General features: G+C 45.6%; 1 protein-coding gene across 1 annotated transcript in view; it reads left to right on the top strand.

Annotated features, from left to right (window-relative positions):
• The window catches only part of LOC129849401 (dedicator of cytokinesis protein 1-like), a gene marked incomplete at its 3' end in the record, with an annotated part of 23,311 nt that extends 3,547 nt beyond the window's left edge, over positions 1 to 19,764 (top strand). Inside the window, exons 2-5 of the mRNA XM_055916274.1 lie at positions 2,672 to 2,744; positions 9,548 to 9,690; positions 18,240 to 18,365; positions 19,640 to 19,764. Coding sequence (XP_055772249.1) covers positions 2,672 to 2,744; positions 9,548 to 9,690; positions 18,240 to 18,365; positions 19,640 to 19,764 — 467 coding nt within the window. The remainder of the gene's footprint in view (positions 1 to 2,671; positions 2,745 to 9,547; positions 9,691 to 18,239; positions 18,366 to 19,639) is intronic.
• Between the last annotated feature and the right edge of the window lie 592 nt (positions 19,765 to 20,356).

The following is a 20,356-nucleotide window of genomic DNA, read 5'->3' as shown; positions in this document are numbered from 1 at the left end:
GTGGTCAGTCACTCCATCTGCTGCTGCTCCGTGGTCAGTCACTCCATCTGCTGCTGCTCCGTGGTCAGTCACTCCATCTGCTGCTGCTCCGTGGTCAGTCACTCCATCTGCTGCTGCTCCGTGGTCAGTCACTCCATCTGCTGCTGCTCCGTGGTCAGTCACTCCATCTGCTGCTGCTCCGTGGTCAGTCACTCCTGCTGCTGCTCCGTGGTCAGTCACTCCTGCTGCTGCTCCGTGGTCAGTCACTCCTGCTGCTGCTCCGTGGTCAGTCACTCCTGCTGCTGCTCCGTGGTCAGTCACTCCTGCTGCTGCTCCGTGGTCAGTCACTCCTGCTGCTGCTCCGTGGTCAGTCACTCCTGCTGCTGCTCCGTGGTCAGTCACTCCTGCTGCTGCTCCGTGGTCAGTCACTCCTGCTGCTGCTCCGTGGTCAGTCACTCCTTGACTCTGCTGCTCCTTCTAACACAGAAGTTGAAACCAACACAGCTCTCTGTCTGTTGTAACAGTAGGCTATTGCAAACAGAAACATGACCCAACCAGGCTGTTTAGTGATTTCATGTTATTTTGTCAGGAGGGGAGTTGGATGAACCTATTTAACCCAGCTGTATGTAGACTACACAGCAGATCAAACTAGCACTAGCAAGCCACAGACAGGAAGTTAATATTGATTTCATGTTATTTTTTTATCGTCGTTGCGTTCATTGGCTAACCAGGAGACAGACTGCTGGCTGTATGGCATCATACCTATGAAGATGACATCACACAAAGCGCTAATTGTTTCCCCCCAATGTAATGTGTAGAATGTATCTTGCTTGTGCTACGGCGATAGAGAGAGAAGGTTGTAGACTTTATGTACTGTTTAACCTTCTATACTATATGTCCTGTCTCTATCAGTAACAGACTGCTATACCATTGACCTTCTATACTATATGTCCTGTCTCTATCAGTAACAGACTGTTATACCATTGACCTTCTATACTATATGTCTCTATCAGTAACAGACTGTTATACCATTGACCTTCTATACTATATGTCTCTATCAGTAACAGACTGCTGTACCATTGACCTTCTATACTATATGTCCTGTCTCTATCAGTAACAGACTGCTATACCATTGACCTTCTATGCTATATGTCCTGTCTCTATCAGTAACAGACTGTTATACCAATGACCTTCTATACTATATGTCCTGTCTCTATCAGTAACAGACTGCTATACCATTGATCTTCTATGCTATATGTCCTGTCTCTATCAGTAACAGACTGCTATACCATTGACCTTCTATACTATATGTCCTGTATCTATCAGTAACAGACTGCTGTACCATTGACCTTCTATACTATATGTCTCTATCAGTAACAGACTGCTATACCATTGACCTTCTATACTATATGTCCTGTCTCTATCAGTAACATACTGTTATACCATTGACCTTCGATACTATATGTCTCTATCAGTAACAGACTGTAATACCATTGACCTTCTATACTATATGTCCTGTCTCTATCAGTAACAGACTGCTGTACCATTGACCTTCTATACTATATGTCCTGTCTCTATCAGTAACAGACTGCTATACCATTGACCTTCTATACTATATGTCCTGTCTCTATCAGTAACAGACTGCTATACCATTGACCTTCTATACTATATGTCTCAATCAGTAACAGACTGCTATACCATTGACCTTCTATACTATATGTCTCTATCAGTAACATACTGTTATACCATTGACCTTCTATACTATATGTCTCTATCAGTAACAGACTGCTATACCATTGACCTTCTATACTATATGTCTCTATCAGTAACAGACTGCTGTACCATTGACCTTCTATACTATATGTCCTGTCTCTATCAGTAACAGACTGCTATACCATTGATCTTCTATGCTATATGTCCTGTCTCTATCAGTAACAGACTGTTATACCATTGACCTTCTATACTATATGTCCTGTCTCTATCAGTAACAGACTGCTATACCATTGATCTTCTATGCTATATGTCCTGTCTCTATCAGTAACAGACTGTTATACCATTGACCTTCTATACTATATGTCCTGTCTCTATCAGTAACAGACTGCTATACCATTGATATTCTATGCTATATGTCCTGTCTCTATCAGTAACAGACTGCTGTACCATTGACCTTCTATACTATATGTCCTGTCTCTATCAGTAACATACTGTTATACCATTGACCTTCGATACTATATGTCTCTATCAGTAACAGACTGTTATACCATTGACCTTCTATACTATATGTCCTGTCTCTATCAGTAACATACTGTTATACCATTGACCTTCGATACTATATGTCTCTATCAGTAACAGACTGTTATACCATTGACCTTCTATACTATATGCCTCTATCAGTAACAGACTGCTATACCATTGACCTTCTATGCTATATGTCCTGTATCTATCAGTAACAGATTGTTATACCATTGACCTTCTATACTATATGTCTCTATCAGTAACAGACTGTTATACCATTGACTTTCTATACTATATGTCTCTATCAGTAACAGACTGTTATACCATTGACCTTCTATACTATATGTCTCTATCAGTAACAGACTGCTATACCATTGACCTTCTATACTATATGTCTCTATCCAGAACAGACTGCTATACCATTGGCCTTCTATAATATATGTCCTGTCTCTAACAGTAATGGATGTGACTGACATCATAACAGGCAAGATGGATGATGAGGACAAGCAGCATTTCATCCCCTTCCAGCCGTGAGTATGAATACACACACACACACACACACACACACACACACACACACACACACACACACACACACACACACACACACACACACACACACACACACACACTCCCATCCATTACATCACCATAACACAGCACACTAAGTCATAAAACCCATATTGATGTCTCAGTTCCTGCTTTATCATTTGGAAGATGATAAACACATCACATATGGACCAGAACATATGGAGGTCTATGTTGGGACCTCTATGGATCAGAACATAATGGAGGTCTATGTTGGGACCTCTATGGACCAGAACATAATGGAGATCTATGTTGGGACCTCTATGGACCAGAACATAAGGTCTATGTTGGGACCTCTATGGACCAGAACATAATGGAGGTCTATGTTGGGACCTCTATGGACCAGAACATAATGGAGGTCTATGTTGGGACCTCTATGGACCAGAATATAATGTGGGTCTATGTTGGGACCTCTATGGACCAGAACATAATGGAGGTCTATGTTGGGACCTTTATGGACCAGAACATAATGGAGGTCTATGTTGGGACCTTTATGGACCAGAACATAATGGAGGTCTATGTTGGGACCTCTATGGACCAGAACATAATGGAGGTCTATGTTGGGACCTCTATGGACCAGAACATAATGGAGGTCTATGTTGGGACCTCTATGCACCAGAACATAATGGAGGTCTACGTTGGGACCTCTATGGACCAGAACATAAGGTCTATGTTGGGACCTCTATGGACCAGAACATAATGGAGGTCTATGTTGGGACCTCTATGGACCAGAATATAAGGTCTATGTTGGGACCTCTATGGACCAGAACATAATGGAGGTCTACGTTGGGACCTCTATGGACCAGAACATAAGGTCTATGTTGGGACCTCTATGGACCAGAACATAATGGAGGTCTATGTTGGGACCTCTATGGACCAGAATATAAGGTCTATGTTGGGACCTCTATGGACCTGAACATAATGGAGGTCTATGTTGGGACCTCTATGGACCAGCAGATAATGGAGGTCTATGTTGGGACCTCTATGGACCAGAAGATAATGGAGGTCTATGTTGGGACCTCTATGGACCAGAACATAATGGAGGTCTATGTTGGGACCTCTATGGACCAGAACATAAGGTCTACGTTGGTAGTACTCTGACCTCTGTCCCTGAAGCTGTCTCCTCTACGGTTGAGGCAGTGTGGAGGCACCCTATTTCCTATTTGTATTTATTATGGATCCCCATTAGTTCCTGCCAAGGCAGCAGCTACTCTTCCTGGGGTTTATTATGGATCCCCATTAGTTCCTGTCAAGGCAGCAGCTACTCTTCCTGGGGTTTATTATGGATCCCCATTTAGTTCCTGCCGAGGCAGCAGCTACTCTTCCTGAGGTTTATTATGGATCCCCATTTAGTTCCTGCCGAGGCAGCAGCTACTCTTCCTGGGATTTATTATGGATCTCCATTAGTTCCTGCCGAGGCAGCAGCTACTCTTCCTGGGGTTTATTATGGATCTCCATTAGTTCCTGCCGAGGCAGCAGCTACTCTTCCTGGGGTCTATTATGGATCTCCATTAGTTCCTGCCAAGGCAGCAGCTACTCTTCCTGGGGTTTATTATGGATCCCCATTAGTACCTGCCAAGGCAGCAGCTACTCTTCCTGGGGTTTATTATGGATCCCCATTAGTTCCTGCCAAGGCAGCAGCTACTCTTCCTGGGTTTTTTTATGGATCTCCATTAGTTCCTGCCAAGGCAGCAGCTACTCTTCCTGGGGTTTATTATGGATCCCATTAGTTCCTGCCAAGGCAGCAGCTACTCTTCCTGGGGTTTATTATGGATCCCCATTAGTTCCTGCCATGGCAGCAGCTACTCTTCCTGGGGTTTATTATGGATCCCCATTAGTTCCTGCCATGGCAGCAGCTACTCTTCCTGGGGTTTATTATGGATCCCCATTAGTTCCTGCCAAGGCAGCAGCTACTCTTCCTGGTGTTTATTATGGATCTCCATTAGTTTCTGCCAAGGCAGCAGCTACTCTTCCTGGGGTCTAAACACATTAAGGCATTTACATTACATATAAAACAATACAATATTACCATTACTACACCACTGCACATCTACAATACAACATGTATAATACCAACCATACAACAATATTACAATGTGTACATATGTGTGTCTGTACCTTTTTGTGTGTGTCTCCGTTGTTCCATAAGCTGTATTTGTTTTGTATGATTGGTCGGCTATTTGAGACAGTAAATGGGTCTTTACTATTCTTCGGTAGCGGAATGACTTCAGCTTCCCTCCAGGCCTGAGGGCACACTCTCTCTCTCTAGTAGGCTTAAATTGAAGATGTGGCATATAGGAGTGGCAATATCGTCCTCTATTATCCTCAGTAATTTTCCATCCAGATTGTCAGACCCCGGTGGCTTGTTATTGTTGATAGACAACAATCATCTTTTCACCTCTTCCACACTGACTTTACGGGAATTGGTCAGATATATTTGGATGTGTCGTGTCTGAGGTTGTTGCTGGCATGTCGTTCCCTATATAGTGCACTACTACCCTATAGACCCTGGTCTAAAGTAGCGCACTACTACTCTACAGACCCTGGTCTAAAGTAGTGCACTACTACCCTATAGACCCTGGTCTAAAGTAGTGCACTACTACCCTATAGACCCTGGTCTAAAGTAGTGCACTACTACCCCATAGACCCTGAACGTGGTGAAGGATGTAAGGAATAGAGTGTGATTTGGAACTCAGTCGTAGATACCAGGCAGTTTAGTTCAGTTTAGTTGGCACGCAGGCAGATCTCCTTAGTTTAGTTGGCACGGTAGGCAGATCTCTTCAGTTTGGTTTAGTTGGCACGGTAGGCAGATCTCTTCAGTTTAGTTGGCACGGTAGGCAGATGTCTTCAGTTTGTTTTAGTTGGCACGGTAGGCAGATCTCTTCAGTTTAGTTTAGTTGGCACGCTAGGCAGATCTCCTCAGTTTAGTTGGCACGGTAGGCAGATGTCTTCAGTTTGTTTTAGTTGGCACGGTAGGCAGATCTCTTTAGTTTAGTTGGCACGCTAGGCAGATCTCTTCAGTTTAGTTTAGTTGGCACGGTAGGCAGATCTCTTTAGTTTAGTTGGCACGGTAGGGCAGATCTCTTCAGTTTAGTTTAGTTGGCACGGTAGGCAGATCTCTTCAGTTTAGTTTAGTTGGCACGGTAGGGCAGATCTCTTCAGTTTAGTTTAGTTGGCACGGTAGGGCAGATCTCTTCAGTTTAGTTTAGTTGGCACGGTAGGCAGATCTCTTTAGTTTAGTTGGCACGGTAGGCAGATCTCTTTAGTTTAGTTGGCACGCTAGGCAGATCTCTTCAGTTTAGTTTAGTTGGCACGGTAGGCAGATCTCTTCAGTTTAGTTGGCACGGTAGGGCAGATCTCTTTAGTTTAGTTGGCACGGTAGGGCAGATCTCTTTAGTTTAGTTGGCACGGTAGGCAGATCTCTTTAGTTTAGTTGGCACGGTAGGCAGATCTCTTCAGTTTAGTTTAGTTGGCACGGTAGGCAGATCTCCTCAGTTTAGTTTAGTTGGCACGGTAGGCAGATCTCTTCAGTTTAGTTTAGTTGGCACGGTAGGCAGATCTCTTCAGTTTAGTTTAGTTGGCACGATAGGCAGATCTCTTTAGTTTAGTTGGCACGGTAGGCAGATCTCTTCAGTTTGTTTTAGTTGGCACGGTAGGCAGATCTCTTCAGTTTAAGAGCTCTATCTAGGAACATACATCATGGATTAGACTTCACATTTACACAGAGGAGAAGGGAGAGAAGTAGGTGTGTTTTGGACGCAAGTCTGAATTACACACACACACACACACACACACACTCTCACACACACACACACTATCGTAGTGATGAATTTCCAGTGTTGGTAGTTTCCTGAATAGCAGCTTGAGTTTTTAGCTACGACCTTGTTCTAAGGCAAACTAAACAGGAAGTTACCGTTCCTAAAAAAAAAGACTGTTTGATGTAACTACATGATTGGTTAGAGATCTCTGACATGCAAACAGCTTCGTTTTGAGAGAGAAATGGCCCTCATGATTGGTTAGAGATCTCTGACATGCAAACAGCTTCGTTTTGGAGAGAGAAATGGCCCTAATGATTGGTTAGAGATCTCTGACATGCAAACAGCTTCGTTTTGGAGAGAGAAATGGCCCTCATGATTGGTTAGAGATCTCTGACATGCAAACAGCTTCGTTTTGGAGAGAGAAATGGCCCTAATGATTGGTTAGAGATCTCTGACATGCAAACAGCTTCGTTTTGGAGAGAGAAATGGCCCTAATGATTGGTTAGAGATCTCTGACATGCAAACAGCTTCGTTTTGGAGAGAGAAATGGCCCTCATGATTGGTTAGAGATCTCTGACATGCAAACAGCTTCGTTTTGGAGAGAGAAATGGCCCTAATGATTGGTTAGAGATCTCTGACATGCAAACAGCTTCGTTTTGGAGAGAGAAATGGCCCTCATGATTGGTTAGAGATCTCTGACATGCAAACAGCTTCGTTTTGGAGAGAGAAATGGCCCTCATGATTGGTTAGAGATCTCTGACATGCAAACAGCTTCGTTTGGAGAGGGAAATGGCCCTCTCATGATTGGTTAGAGATCTCTGACATGCAAACAGCTTCGTTTGGAGAGGGAAATGGCCCTCATGATTGGTTAGAGATCTCCGACATGCAAACAGCTTCGTTTTGGAGAGAGAAATGGCCCTCATGATTGGTTAGAGATCTCTGACATGCAAACAGCTTCGTTTTGGAGAGAGAAATGGCCCTCATGATTGGTTAGAGATCTCTGACATGCAAACAGCTTCGTTTTGAGAGAGAAATGGCCCTCATGATTGGTTAGAGATCTCTGACATGCAAACAGCTTCGTTTGGAGAGGGAAATGGCCCTCATGATTGGTTAGAGATCTCCGACATGCAAACAGCTTCGTTTTGGAGAGGGAAATGGCCCTCATGATTGGTTAGAGATCTCCGACATGCAAACAGCTTCGTTTTGGAGAGGGAAATGGCCCTCTCATGATTGGTTAGAGATCTCTGACATGCAAACAGCTTCGTTTGGAGAGGGAAATGGCCCTCTCATGATTGGTTAGAGATCTCTGACATGCAAACAGCTTCGTTTGGAGAGGGAAATGGCCCTCATGATTGGTTAGAGATCTCCGACATGCAAACAGCTTCGTTTTGGAGAGAGAAATGGCCCTCATGATTGGTTACTGTACTGTAATCTAACATGTCTCTGTCATGTTGGTTCCTCATCCTGCTCCTCTACTGTAATCTAACGGGTCTCTGTCATGTTGGTTCCTCATCCTGCTCCTCTACTGTAATCTAACATGTCTCTGTCATGTTGGTTCCTCATCCTGCTCCTCTACTGTAATCTAACAGGTCTCTGTCATGTTGGTTCCTCTACTGTAATCTAACATGTCTCTGTCATGTTGGTTCCTCATCCTACTCCTCTACTGTAATCTAACAGGTCTCTGTCATGTTGGTTCCTCATCCTGCTCCTCTACTGTAATCTAACAGGTCTCTGTCATGTTGGTTCCTCATCCTGCTCCTCTACTGTAATCTAACATGTCTCTGTCATGTTGGTTCCTCATCCTGCTCCTCTACTGTAATCTAACATGTCTCTGTCATGTTGGTTCCTCATCCTGCTCCTCTACTGTAATCTAACATGTCTCTGTCATGTTGGTTCCTCATCCTGCTCCTCTACTGTAATCTAACATGTCTCTGTCATGTTGGTTCCTCATCCTGCTCCTCTACTGTAATCTAACAGGTCTCTGTCATGTTGGTTCCTCATCCTGCTCCTCTACTGTAATCTAACAGGTCTCTGTCATGTTGGTTCCTCATCCTGCTCCTCTACTGTAATCTAACATGTCTCTGTCATGCTGGTTCCTCATCCTGCTCCTCTACTGTAATCTAACAGGTCTCTGTCATGTTGGTTCCTCATCCTGCTCCTCTACTGTAATCTAACAGGTCTCTGTCATGTTGGTTCCTCATCCTGCTCCTCTACTGTAATCTAACATGTCTCTGTCATGTTGGTTCCTCATCCTGCTCCTCTACTGTAATCTAACATGTCTCTGTCATGTTGGTTCCTCATCCTGCTCCTCTACTGTAATCTAACATGTCTCTGTCATGTTGGGCCCTCATCCTGCTCCTCTACTGTAATCTAACATGTCTCTGTCATGTTGGTTCCTCATCCTGCTCCTCTACTGTAATCTAACATGTCTCTGTCATGTTGGTTCCTCATCCTGCTCCTCTACTGTAATCTAACATGTCTCTGTCATGTTGGTTCCTCGTCCTGCTCCTCTACTGTAATCTAACAGGTCTCTGTCATGTTGGTTCCTCATCCTGCTCCTCTACTGTAATCTAACATGTCTCTGTATTATGCATCAGTGTTTGGTGTGTTACTCTTTTTCCTTCTGTCTCTTTCTTCTCTCTTCCTCACACCCATCACTCTCGCTCTCTCTGCCCTCCTCCTCCTCTGCTCTCTCTCTCTGCCCTCTCCGCCTCTCCCTCTGCTCTCTCTCTCTGCCCTCTCTCTCTGCCCTCTCTGCCTCTCCCTCTGCTCTCTCCCTCTCTACCCTCCTCTCTACCCTCTCTCTCTCTGCCCTCCTCTCTCTCTCTGCCCTCCTCTCTCTCTCTGCCCTCCTCTCTCTCTCTGCCCTCCTCTCTCTCTCTGCCCTCCTCTCTCTCTCTGCCCTCCTCTCTCTCTCTGCCCTCTCCTCTGCTCTCCCTCTGCCCTCTCCTCTCTCTGGTGTTGTTCCTGTCATGTGCCTACTGCAGGCTAGCATTGGATGACGCCGTGCTTCGCCACAGGCAGCTGAACATCTCCCGTTTTTCTCCCAGGGTGGCGGGGGAGAGCGACTTTCTCCAGACCGTCATCAACAAGGTCATCGCCGCCAAGGAGGTCAACCACAAGGGACAAGGTAAAGTTAATGCACAGGGAGGGGTGAGATGCTTGGAGTGGTACTGTGAGAGGGCAGGGAGGTTCTGTTGGGTGATGTTACAGTATGAGAGACTATACAGTATGAGAGACTATACAGTATGATATGCAATAAAATATGCCTGAGGTATTTGGTCCAAGGAGGCCAATCACAAATAACATTTTAAAGTTACTGCGCAGGGAGGAATGATATGACGGGCCTGGGGTCTGACTAAAGAACAACGGGCCTGGGGTCTGACTAAAAGACAACGGGCCTGGGGTCTGACTAAAGGAGGATGGGCCTGGGGTCTGACTAAAGAACAACGGGCCTGGGGTCTGACTAAAAGACAACGGGCCTGGGGTCTGACTAAAGGAGGACGGGCCCGGGGTCTGACTAAAGGAGGACGGGCCCGGGGTCTGACTAAAGGAGGACGGGCCCGGGGTCTGACTAAAGGAGGACGGGCCCGGGGTCTGACTAAAGGAGGACGGGCCCGGGGTCGGACTAAAGGAGGGCGGGCCCGGGGTCTGACTAAAGGAGGACGGGCCCGGGGTCTGACTAAAGGAGGACGGGCCCGGGGTCTGACTAAAGGACGACGGGCCCGGGGTCTGACTAAAGGACGACGGGCCCGGGGTCGGACTAAAGGACGACGGGCCCGGGGTCGGACTAAAGGAGGACGGGCCCGGGGTCGGACTAAAGGACGACGGGCCCGGGGTCGGACTAAAGGACGACGGGCCCGGGGTCGGACTAAAGGACGACGGGCCCGGGGTCGGACTAAAGGAGAACGGGCCCGGGGTCGGAGTAAAGGAGGACGGGCCTGGGGTCGGAGTAAAGGAGGACGGGCCTGGGGTCGGAGTAAAGGAGAACGGGCCTGGGGTCGGAGTAAAAGACGGCGGGCCTGGGGTCGGAGTAAAGGAGGACGGGCCTGGGGTCTGACTAAAGGACGACCGGCCTGGGGTCTGCCTTTAAGACGGCGGGCCATTTTACAATACTGTAGATGTGTTAGTAAAAGCTCTTGGATTGACATATCATGCTTTAGTAGACCTCAGACCACCTGAAGAGGGATTTGTAGAGGGAGGAGAACAGTCTCTGTGGTGTTGTCATGTTGAATGAAGTATCTGTCAGATCCACCTGGTCATCCCTGGCCAAGGAATCACACAGAGCACAGTGAGGAGGCAGAGGTGTGTGTCTGGGAGGGTGTGTGTGTGGGGCCAGGGAGACACACAGAGCACAGTGAGGAAGCAGAGGTGTGTGTGTGGGAGGGTGTGTGTGTGGGAGGGTGTGTGTGTGGGAGGGTGTGTGGGAGGGTGTGTGTGTGGCCAGAGAGACACAGAGCACAGTGAGGAAGCAGCGGTGAATGTGTGGGTGGGTTGGTGTGTGTGTGTGTGGGTGGGTTGGTGTGTGTGTGTCACCAAGGAATCACACAGTGCACAGTGAGGAAGCAGGGGTGTTCTTGTCAGTCACACTCCCAAATCAAAAGGCTTTCAACAGTCTGCAGAGAGAGGAGAGACTGTTCTTTATCATGGACCTTTCAACAGTCTACAGAGAGAGGAGAGGCTGTTCTTTATCATGGACCTTTCAACAGTCTGCAGAGAGAGGAGAGACTGTTCTTTATCATGGACCTTTCAACAGTCTACAGAGAGAGGAGAGACTGTTCTTTATCATGGACCTTTCAACAGTCTACAGAGAGAGGAGAGGCTGTTCTTTATCATGGACCTTTCAACAGTCTGCAGAGAGAGGAGAGACTGTTCTTTATCATGGACCTTTCAACAGTCTGCAGAGAGAGGAGAGACTGTTCTTTATCATGGACCTTTCAACAGTCTGCAGAGAGAGGAGAGACTGGCTGTTCTTTATCATGGACCTTTTAACAGTCTGCAGAGAGACTGTTCTTTATCATGGACCTTTCAACAGTCTACAGAGAGAGGAGAGACTGTTCTTTATCATGGACCTTTCAACAGTCTACAGAGAGAGGAGAGACTGTTCTTTATCATGGACCTTTCAACAGTCTGCAGAGAGAGGGAGAGACTGTTCTTTATCATGGACCTTTCAACAGTCTGCAGAGAGAGGAGAGACTGTTCTTTATCATGGACCTTTCAACAGTCTACAGAGAGAGGAGACTGGCTGTTCTTTATCATGGACCTTTCAACAGTCTGCAGAGAGAGGAGAGACTGTTCTTTATCATGGACCTTTCAACAGTCTACAGAGAGAGGAGACTGGCTGTTCTTTATCATGGACCTTTCAACAGTCTACAGAGAGAGGAGAGACTGTTCTTTATCATGGACCTTTCAACAGTCTGCAGAGAGAGGAGAGACTGTTCTTTATCATGGACCTTTCAACAGTCTGCAGAGAGAGGAGAGGCTGTTCTTTATCATGGACCTTTCAACAGTCTGCAGAGAGAGGAGAGACTGGCTGTTCTTTATCATGGACCTTTCAACAGTCTACAGAGAGAGGAGACTGGCTGTTCTTTATCATGGACCTTTCAACAGTCTGTAGAGAGAGGAGAGACTGTTCTTTATCATGGACCTTTCAACAGTCTACAGAGAGAGGAGAGACTGTTCTTTATCATGGACCTTTCAACAGTCTGCAGAGAGAGGAGAGACTGTTCTTTATCATGGACCTTTCAACAGTCTGCAGAGAGAGGAGAGACTGTTCTTTATCATGGACCTTTCAACAGTCTGCAGAGAGAGGAGAGACTGTTCTTTATCATGGACCTTTCAACAGTCTGCAGAGAGAGGAGAGACTGGCTGTTCTTTATCATGGACCTTTCAACAGTCTACAGAGAGAGGAGAGACTGTTCTTTATCATGGACCTTTCAACAGTCTGCAGAGAGAGGAGAGACTGTTCTTTATCATGGACCTTTCAACAGTCTACAGAGAGAGGAGAGGCTGTTCTTTATCATGGACCTTTCAACAGTCTACAGAGAGAGGAGAGACTGTTCTTTATCATGGACCTTTCAACAGTCTGCAGAGAGAGGAGAGACTGTTCTTTATCATGGACCTTTCAACAGTCTACAGAGAGGAGAGACTGTTCTTTATCATGGACCTTTCAACAGTCTACAGAGAGAGGATAGGCTGTTCTTTATCATGGACCTTTCAACAGTCTACAGAGAGAGGATAGGCTGTTCTTTATCATGGATCTTTCAACAGTCTGCAGAGAGAGGAGAGACTGTTCTTTATCATGGACCTTTCAACAGTCTACAGAGAGAGGAGAGACTGTTCTTTATCATGGACCTTTCAACAGTCTGCAGAGAGAGGAGAGACTGTTCTTTATCATGGACCTTTCAACAGTCTGCAGAGAGAGGAGAGACTGTTCTTTATCATGGACCTTTCAACAGTCTGCAGAGAGATGAGAGGCTGTTCTTTATCATGGACCTTTCAACAGTCTGCAGAGAGGAGAGACTGTTCTTTATCATGGACCTTTCAACAGTCTGCAGAGAGAGGAGAGACTGTTCTTTATCATGGACCTTTCAACAGTCTGCAGAGAGAGGAGAGACTGTTCTTTATCATGGACCTTTCAACAGTCTGCAGAGAGAGGAGAGACTGTTCTTTATCATGGACCTTTCAACAGTCTACAGAGAGAGGAGAGACTGTTCTTTATCATGGACCTTTCAACAGCCTGTAGAGAGGAGAGACTGTTCTTTATCATGGACCTTTCAACAGTCTGCAGAGAGAGGAGAGACTGTTCTTTATCATGGACCTTTCAACAGTCTACAGAGAGAGGAGAGACTGTTCTTTATCATGGACCTTTCAACAGTCTGCAGAGAGAGGAGAGACTGGCTGTTCTATATCATGGACCTTTCAACAGTCTGCAGAGAGAGGAGAGACTGTTCTTTATCATGGACCTTTCAACAGTGCAGAGAGAGGAGAGACTGTTCTTTATCATGGACCTTTCAACAGTCTACAGAGAGAGGAGAGACTGTTCTTTATCATGGACCTTTCAACAGTCTACAGAGAGAGGAGAGACTGTTCTTTATCATGGACCTTTCAACAGTCTGCAGAGAGAGGAGAGACTGGATGTTCTTTATCATGGACCTTTCAACAGTCTGCAGAGAGAGGAGAGACTGGCTGTTCTTTATCATGGACCTTTCAACAGTCTGCAGAGAGAGGAGAGGCTGTTCTTTATCATGGACCTTTCAACAGTCTGCAGAGAGAGGAGAGACTGTTCTTTATCATGGACCTTTCAACAGTCTGCAGAGAGAGGAGAGACTGGCTGTTCTTTATCATGGACCTTTCAACAGTCTGCAGAGAGAGGAGAGACTGGCTGTTCTTTATCATGGACCTTTCAACAGTCTGCAGAGAGAGGAGAGACTGGCTGTTCTTTATCATGGACCTTTCAACAGTCTGCAGAGAGAGGAGAGACTGTTCTTTATCATGGACCTTTCAACAGTCTACAGAGAGAGGAGAGGCTGTTCTTTATCATGGACCTTTCAACAGTCTGCAGAGAGATGAGAGACTGTTCTTTATCATGGACCTTTCAACAGTCTGCAGAGAGAGGAGAGACTGTTCTTTATCATGGACCTTTCAACAGTCTACAGAGAGAGGAGAGACTGTTCTTTATCATGGACCTTTCAACAGTCTGCAGAGAGAGGAGAGACTGTTCTTTATCATGGACCTTTCAACAGTCTACAGAGAGATGAGAGACTGTTCTTTATCATGGACCTTTCAACAGTCTGCAGAGAGAGGAGAGACTGGCTGTTCTTTATCATGGACCTTTCAACAGTCTGCAGAGAGAGGAGAGACTGTTCTTTATCATGGACCTTTCAACAGTCTGCAGAGAGAGGAGAGACTGGCTGTTCTTTATCATGGACCTTTCAACAGTCTGCAGAGAGAGGAGAGACTGTTCTTTATCATGGACCTTTCAACAGTCTACAGAGAGAGGAGAGGCTGTTCTTTATCATGGACCTTTCAACAGTCTGCAGAGAGAGGAGAGACTGTTCTTTATCATGGACCTTTCAACAGTCTACAGAGAGAGGAGAGACTGGCTGTTCTATATCATGGACCTTTCAACAGTCTGCAGAGAGAGGAGAGACTGTTCTTTATCATGGACCTTTCAACAGTCTGCAGAGAGAGGAGAGACTGTTCTTTATCATGGACCTTTCAACAGTCTACAGAGAGAGGAGAGACTGTTCTTTATCATGGACCTTTCAACAGTCTGCAGAGAGAGGAGAGACTGTTCTTTATCATGGACCTTTCAACAGTCTACAGAGAGAGGAGAGACTGTTCTTTATCATGGACCTTTCAACAGTCTGCAGAGAGAGGAGGGACTGTTCTTTATCATGGACCTTTCAACAGTCTACAGAGAGAGGAGAGACTGTTCTTTATCATGGGCCTTTCAACAGTCTGCAGAGAGAGGAGAGACTGTTCTTTATCATGGACCTTTCAACAGTCTGCAGAGAGAGGAGAGACTGTTCTTTATCATGGACCTTTCAACAGTCTGCAGAGAGAGGAGAGACTGTTCTTTATCATGGACCTTTCAACAGTCTGTAGAGAGAGGAGAGACTGGCTGTTCTTTATCATGGACCTTTCAACAGTCTACAGAGAGAGGAGAGGCTGTTCTTTATCATGGACCTTTCAACAGTCTACAGAGAGAGGAGAGACTGTTCTTTATCATGGACCTTTCAACAGTCTGTAGAGAGAGGAGAGACTGTTCTTTATCATGGACCTTTCAACAGTCTACAGAGAGAGGAGAGACTGTTCTTTATCATGGACCTTTCAACAGTCTGCAGAGAGATGAGAGACTGTTCTTTATCATGGACCTTTCAACAGTCTGCAGAGAGAGGAGAGACTGGCTGTTCTTTATCATGGACCTTTCAACAGTCTACAGAGAGAGGAGAGGCTGTTCTTTATCATGGACCTTTCAACAGTCTGCAGAGAGAGGAGAGACTGTTCTTTATCATGGACCTTTCAACAGTCTGCAGAGAGATGAGAGACTGTTCTTTATCATGGACCTTTCAACAGTCTACAGAGAGAGGAGAGACTGTTCTTTATCATGGGCCTTTCAACAGTCTGCAGAGAGAGGAGAGACTGTTCTTTATCATGGACCTTTCAACAGTCTGCAGAGAGAGGAGAGACTGTTCTTTATCATGGACCTTTCAACAGTCTGCAGAGAGAGGAGAGACTGGCTGTTCTTTATCATGGACCTTTCAACAGTCTGCAGAGAGAGGAGAGACTGGCTGTTCTTTATCATGGACCTTTCAACAGTCTGCAGAGAGAGGAGAGACTGTTCTTTATCATGGACCTTTCAACAGTCTACAGAGAGAGGAGAGGCTGTTCTTTATCATGGACCTTTCAACAGTCTGCAGAGAGATGAGAGACTGTTCTTTATCATGGACCTTTCAACAGTCTACAGAGAGAGGAGAGGCTGTTCTTTATCATGGACCTTTCAACAGTCTGCAGAGAGATGAGAGACTGTTCTTTATCATGGACCTTTCAACAGTCTGCAGAGAGAGGAGAGACTGTTCTTTATCATGGACCTTTCAACAGTCTACAGAGAGAGGAGAGACTGTTCTTTATCATGGACCTTTCAACAGTCTGCAGAGAGAGGAGAGACTGTTCTTTATCATGGACCTTTCAACAGTCTACAGAGAGATGAGAGACTGTTCTTTATCATGGACCTTTCAACAGTCTGCAGAGAGAGGAGAGACTGGCTGTTCTTTATCATGGACCTTTCAACAGTCTGCAGAGAGAGGAGAGACTGTTCTTTATCATGGACCTTTCAACAGTCTGCAGAGAGAGGAGAGACTGGCTGTTCTTTATCATGGACCTTTCAACAGTCTGCAGAGAGAGGAGAGACTGTTCTTTATCATGGACCTTTCAACAGTCTACAGAGAGAGGAGAGGCTGTTCTTTATCATGGACCTTTCAACAGTCTGCAGAGAGAGGAGAGACTGTTCTTTATCATGGACCTTTCAACAGTCTACAGAGAGAGGAGAGACTGGCTGTTCTATATCATGGACCTTTCAACAGTCTGCAGAGAGAGGAGAGACTGTTCTTTATCATGGACCTTTCAACAGTCTGCAGAGAGAGGAGAGACTGTTCTTTATCATGGACCTTTCAACAGTCTACAGAGAGAGGAGAGACTGTTCTTTATCATGGACCTTTCAACAGTCTGCAGAGAGAGGAGAGACTGTTCTTTATCATGGACCTTTCAACAGTCTGCAGAGAGAGGAGAGGCTGTTCTTTATCATGGACCTTTCAACAGTCTGCAGAGAGAGGAGAGACTGTTCTTTATCATGGACCTTTCAACAGTCTGCAGAGAGAGGAGGGACTGTTCTTTATCATGGACCTTTCAACAGTCTACAGAGAGAGGAGAGACTGTTCTTTATCATGGGCCTTTCAACAGTCTGCAGAGAGAGGAGAGACTGTTCTTTATCATGGACCTTTCAACAGTCTGCAGAGAGAGGAGAGACTGTTCTTTATCATGGACCTTTCAACAGTCTGCAGAGAGAGGAGAGACTGTTCTTTATCATGGACCTTTCAACAGTCTGTAGAGAGAGGAGAGACTGGCTGTTCTTTATCATGGACCTTTCAACAGTCTACAGAGAGAGGAGAGGCTGTTCTTTATCATGGACCTTTCAACAGTCTACAGAGAGAGGAGAGACTGTTCTTTATCATGGACCTTTCAACAGTCTGTAGAGAGAGGAGAGACTGTTCTTTATCATGGACCTTTCAACAGTCTACAGAGAGAGGAGAGACTGTTCTTTATCATGGACCTTTCAACAGTCTACAGAGAGAGGAGACTGGCTGTTCTTTATCATGGACCTTTCAACAGTCTGCAGAGAGAGGAGAGACTGTTCTTTATCATGGACCTTTCAACAGTCTGCAGAGAGAGGAGAGACTGTTCTTTATCATGGACCTTTTAACAGTCTGTAGAGAGAGGATAGGCTGTTCTTTATCATGGACCTTTCAACAGTCTGCAGAGAGAGGAGAGACTGTTCTTTATCATGGACCTTTCAACAGTCTGCAGAGAGAGGAGAGGCTGTTCTTTATCATGGACCTTTCAACAGTCTGCAGAGAGAGGAGAGACTGGCTGTTCTTTATCATGGACCTTTCAACAGTCTGCAGAGAGAGGAGAGACTGGCTGTTCTTTATCATGGACCATGTAGAACAGTGGGCACCAGGCTTTTCAGTCACTGTCTGAGTCAAAATGCAAACCCAATTAACTGCAGGATGTTTAAGGTTTTATATGTGGAACACTGTAAAACTACGAGCTGCCATACAAACCCCTCTTCATAAAGTAGAAAAAGTCATTTTCCTGAAGAAAACATTGCGTGACTTGCCTCCCAGGTGGCACATTTAGACTCCTTGACCTCTAGCAACTTGGTCTTGGTTGTCATACCAACTGGAGATTCCCACTGAGATGCTCATATGTTGGTATTAGCAATAACTTCCTTAACAACGGTCTCTACTCCCTCCCTCCCTGTTCCCAGGTCAGTGGTTGACCCTGAAGCTGCTCTGATGTAACTGATTATATGTCATATTCTCTGTTCCTAGGTCAGTGGGTGACTCTGAAGCTGCTCTGATTTGATTGATTATATGTCATATTCCCTGTTCCCAGGTCTGTGGGTGACTCTGAAGCTGCTTCCGGGTGATATCCATCAGATCAGGAAGGACTTCCCTCACCTGGTTGACCGTTCCACAGCCGTAGCCCGCAAGATGGGCTTCCCAGAGATCATCATGCCAGGTAGTATTATGATCCAATCAGAGATCATCAGGTAGTATTATGATCCATTCAGAGATCATCAGGTAGTATTATGATCCATTCAGAGATCACCAGGTAGTATTATGATCCAATCAGAGATCATCATGCCAGGTAGTATTATGATCCGTTCAGAGATCATCAGGTAGTATTATGATCCAATCAGAGATCATCAGGTAGTATTATGATCCAATCAGATATCGTCATGCCAGGTAGTATTATGATCCAATCAGAGATCACCAGGTAGTATTATGATCCAATCAGAGATCACCAGGTAGTATTATGATCCAATCAGAGATCGTCATGCCCTGTAGTATTATGATCCATTCAGAGATCACCAGGTAGTATTATGATCCATTCAGAGATCACCAGGTAGTATTATGATCCAATCAGAGATCACCAGGTAGTATTATGATCCATTCAGAGATCACCAGGTAGTATTATGATCCAATCAGAGATCATCAGGTAGTATTATGATCCAATCAGAGATCATCATGCCAGGTAGTATTATGATCCATTCAGAGATCATCATGCCAGGTAGTATTATGATCCAATCAGAGATCACCAGGTAGTATTATGATCCGTTCAGAGATCATCAGGTAGTATTATGATCCGTTCAGAGATCACCAGGTAGTATTATGATCCATTCAGAGATCACCAGGTAGTATTATGATCCAATCAGAGATCATCAGGTAGTATTATGATCCAATCAGAGATCACCAGGTAGTATTATGATCCAATCAGAGATCATCAGGTAGTATTATGATCCATTCAGAGATCATCAGGTAGTATTATGATCCATTCAGAGATCGTCAGGCCAGGTGGTATCATCTATGAACATTTGAACATCTTGGCCATGTTCTGTTGGCCACTGTGACATTCACACCGGTGTTGGTGTTAAAGAAACTATATATAGTCCTAGTCTGACTTGGGGACAAATTGGGACACGACCCTTTGTCAGTGAGGTCCACACTCAGCATGCATGTCTACAGCCAGGACACGACCCTTTGTCAGTGAGATGCGCATACAGCATGCAGGTCTACAGTCAGGACACGACCCTTTGTCAGTGAGGTCAGCATGCAGGTCTACAGTCAGGAAACGACCCTTTGTCAGTGAGGTACACATTCAGCATGCAGGTCTACAGTCGGGACACGACCCTTTGTCAGTGAGGTCCACATACAGCATGCAGGTCTACAGTCAGGACACGACCCTTTGTCAGTGAGGTGTGTGACTCATAAGCCTGTCTTGTTTCCCCTTAGGTGACGTGCGTAACGATATCTACGTAACCCTGGTTCAGGGAGAGTTTGATAAAGGAAGCAAGTCCACCCCCAAGAATGTAGAGGTCACCATGACAGTCTACGACGAGGACGGAAAGAAACTGGAGGTATTGAGAGACACACACACACACACACACACACACACACACACACACACACACACACACACACACACACACACACACACACACACACACACACACACACACACACACACACACACACAGAGGACGGAAAGAAACTGGAGGTATTGAGACACACACACACACACACACACACACACAAGTAATGGATGTTGGTCTCACTGCTTTTTAGATCTCGTTCTGTCCACCTCGTGGTCTGTTTTCTAGAGGTTTGACGTGCTGTAGTTCAGCTCTCACTGGGGAAAGTTCTGTCTACCTCGTGGTCTGTTTTCTAGAGGTTTGACGTGCTGTAGTTCAGCTCTCACTGGGGGAGGTTCTGTCCACCTCGTGGTCTGTTTTCTAGAGGTTTGACGTGCTGTAGTTCAGCTCTCACTGGGGAAAGTTCTGTCTACCTCGTGGTCTGTTTTCTAGAGGTTTGACGTGCTGTAGTTCAGCTCTCACTGGGGAAAGTTCTGTCCACCTCGTGGTCTGTTTTCTAGAGGTTTGACGTGCTGTAGTTCAGCTCTCACTGGGGAAAGTTCTGTCGGCCTCGTGGTCCGTTTTCTAGAGGTTTGAC

Source organism: Salvelinus fontinalis, unplaced genomic scaffold (assembly GCF_029448725.1).
Source record: "Salvelinus fontinalis isolate EN_2023a unplaced genomic scaffold, ASM2944872v1 scaffold_1447, whole genome shotgun sequence".
In the NCBI taxonomy this organism is placed as follows: Eukaryota; Metazoa; Chordata; class Actinopteri; order Salmoniformes; family Salmonidae; genus Salvelinus; species Salvelinus fontinalis.
Note: the sequence above shows the minus strand (reverse complement) of the source record. Positions and strands in the feature narration are given on the sequence as shown.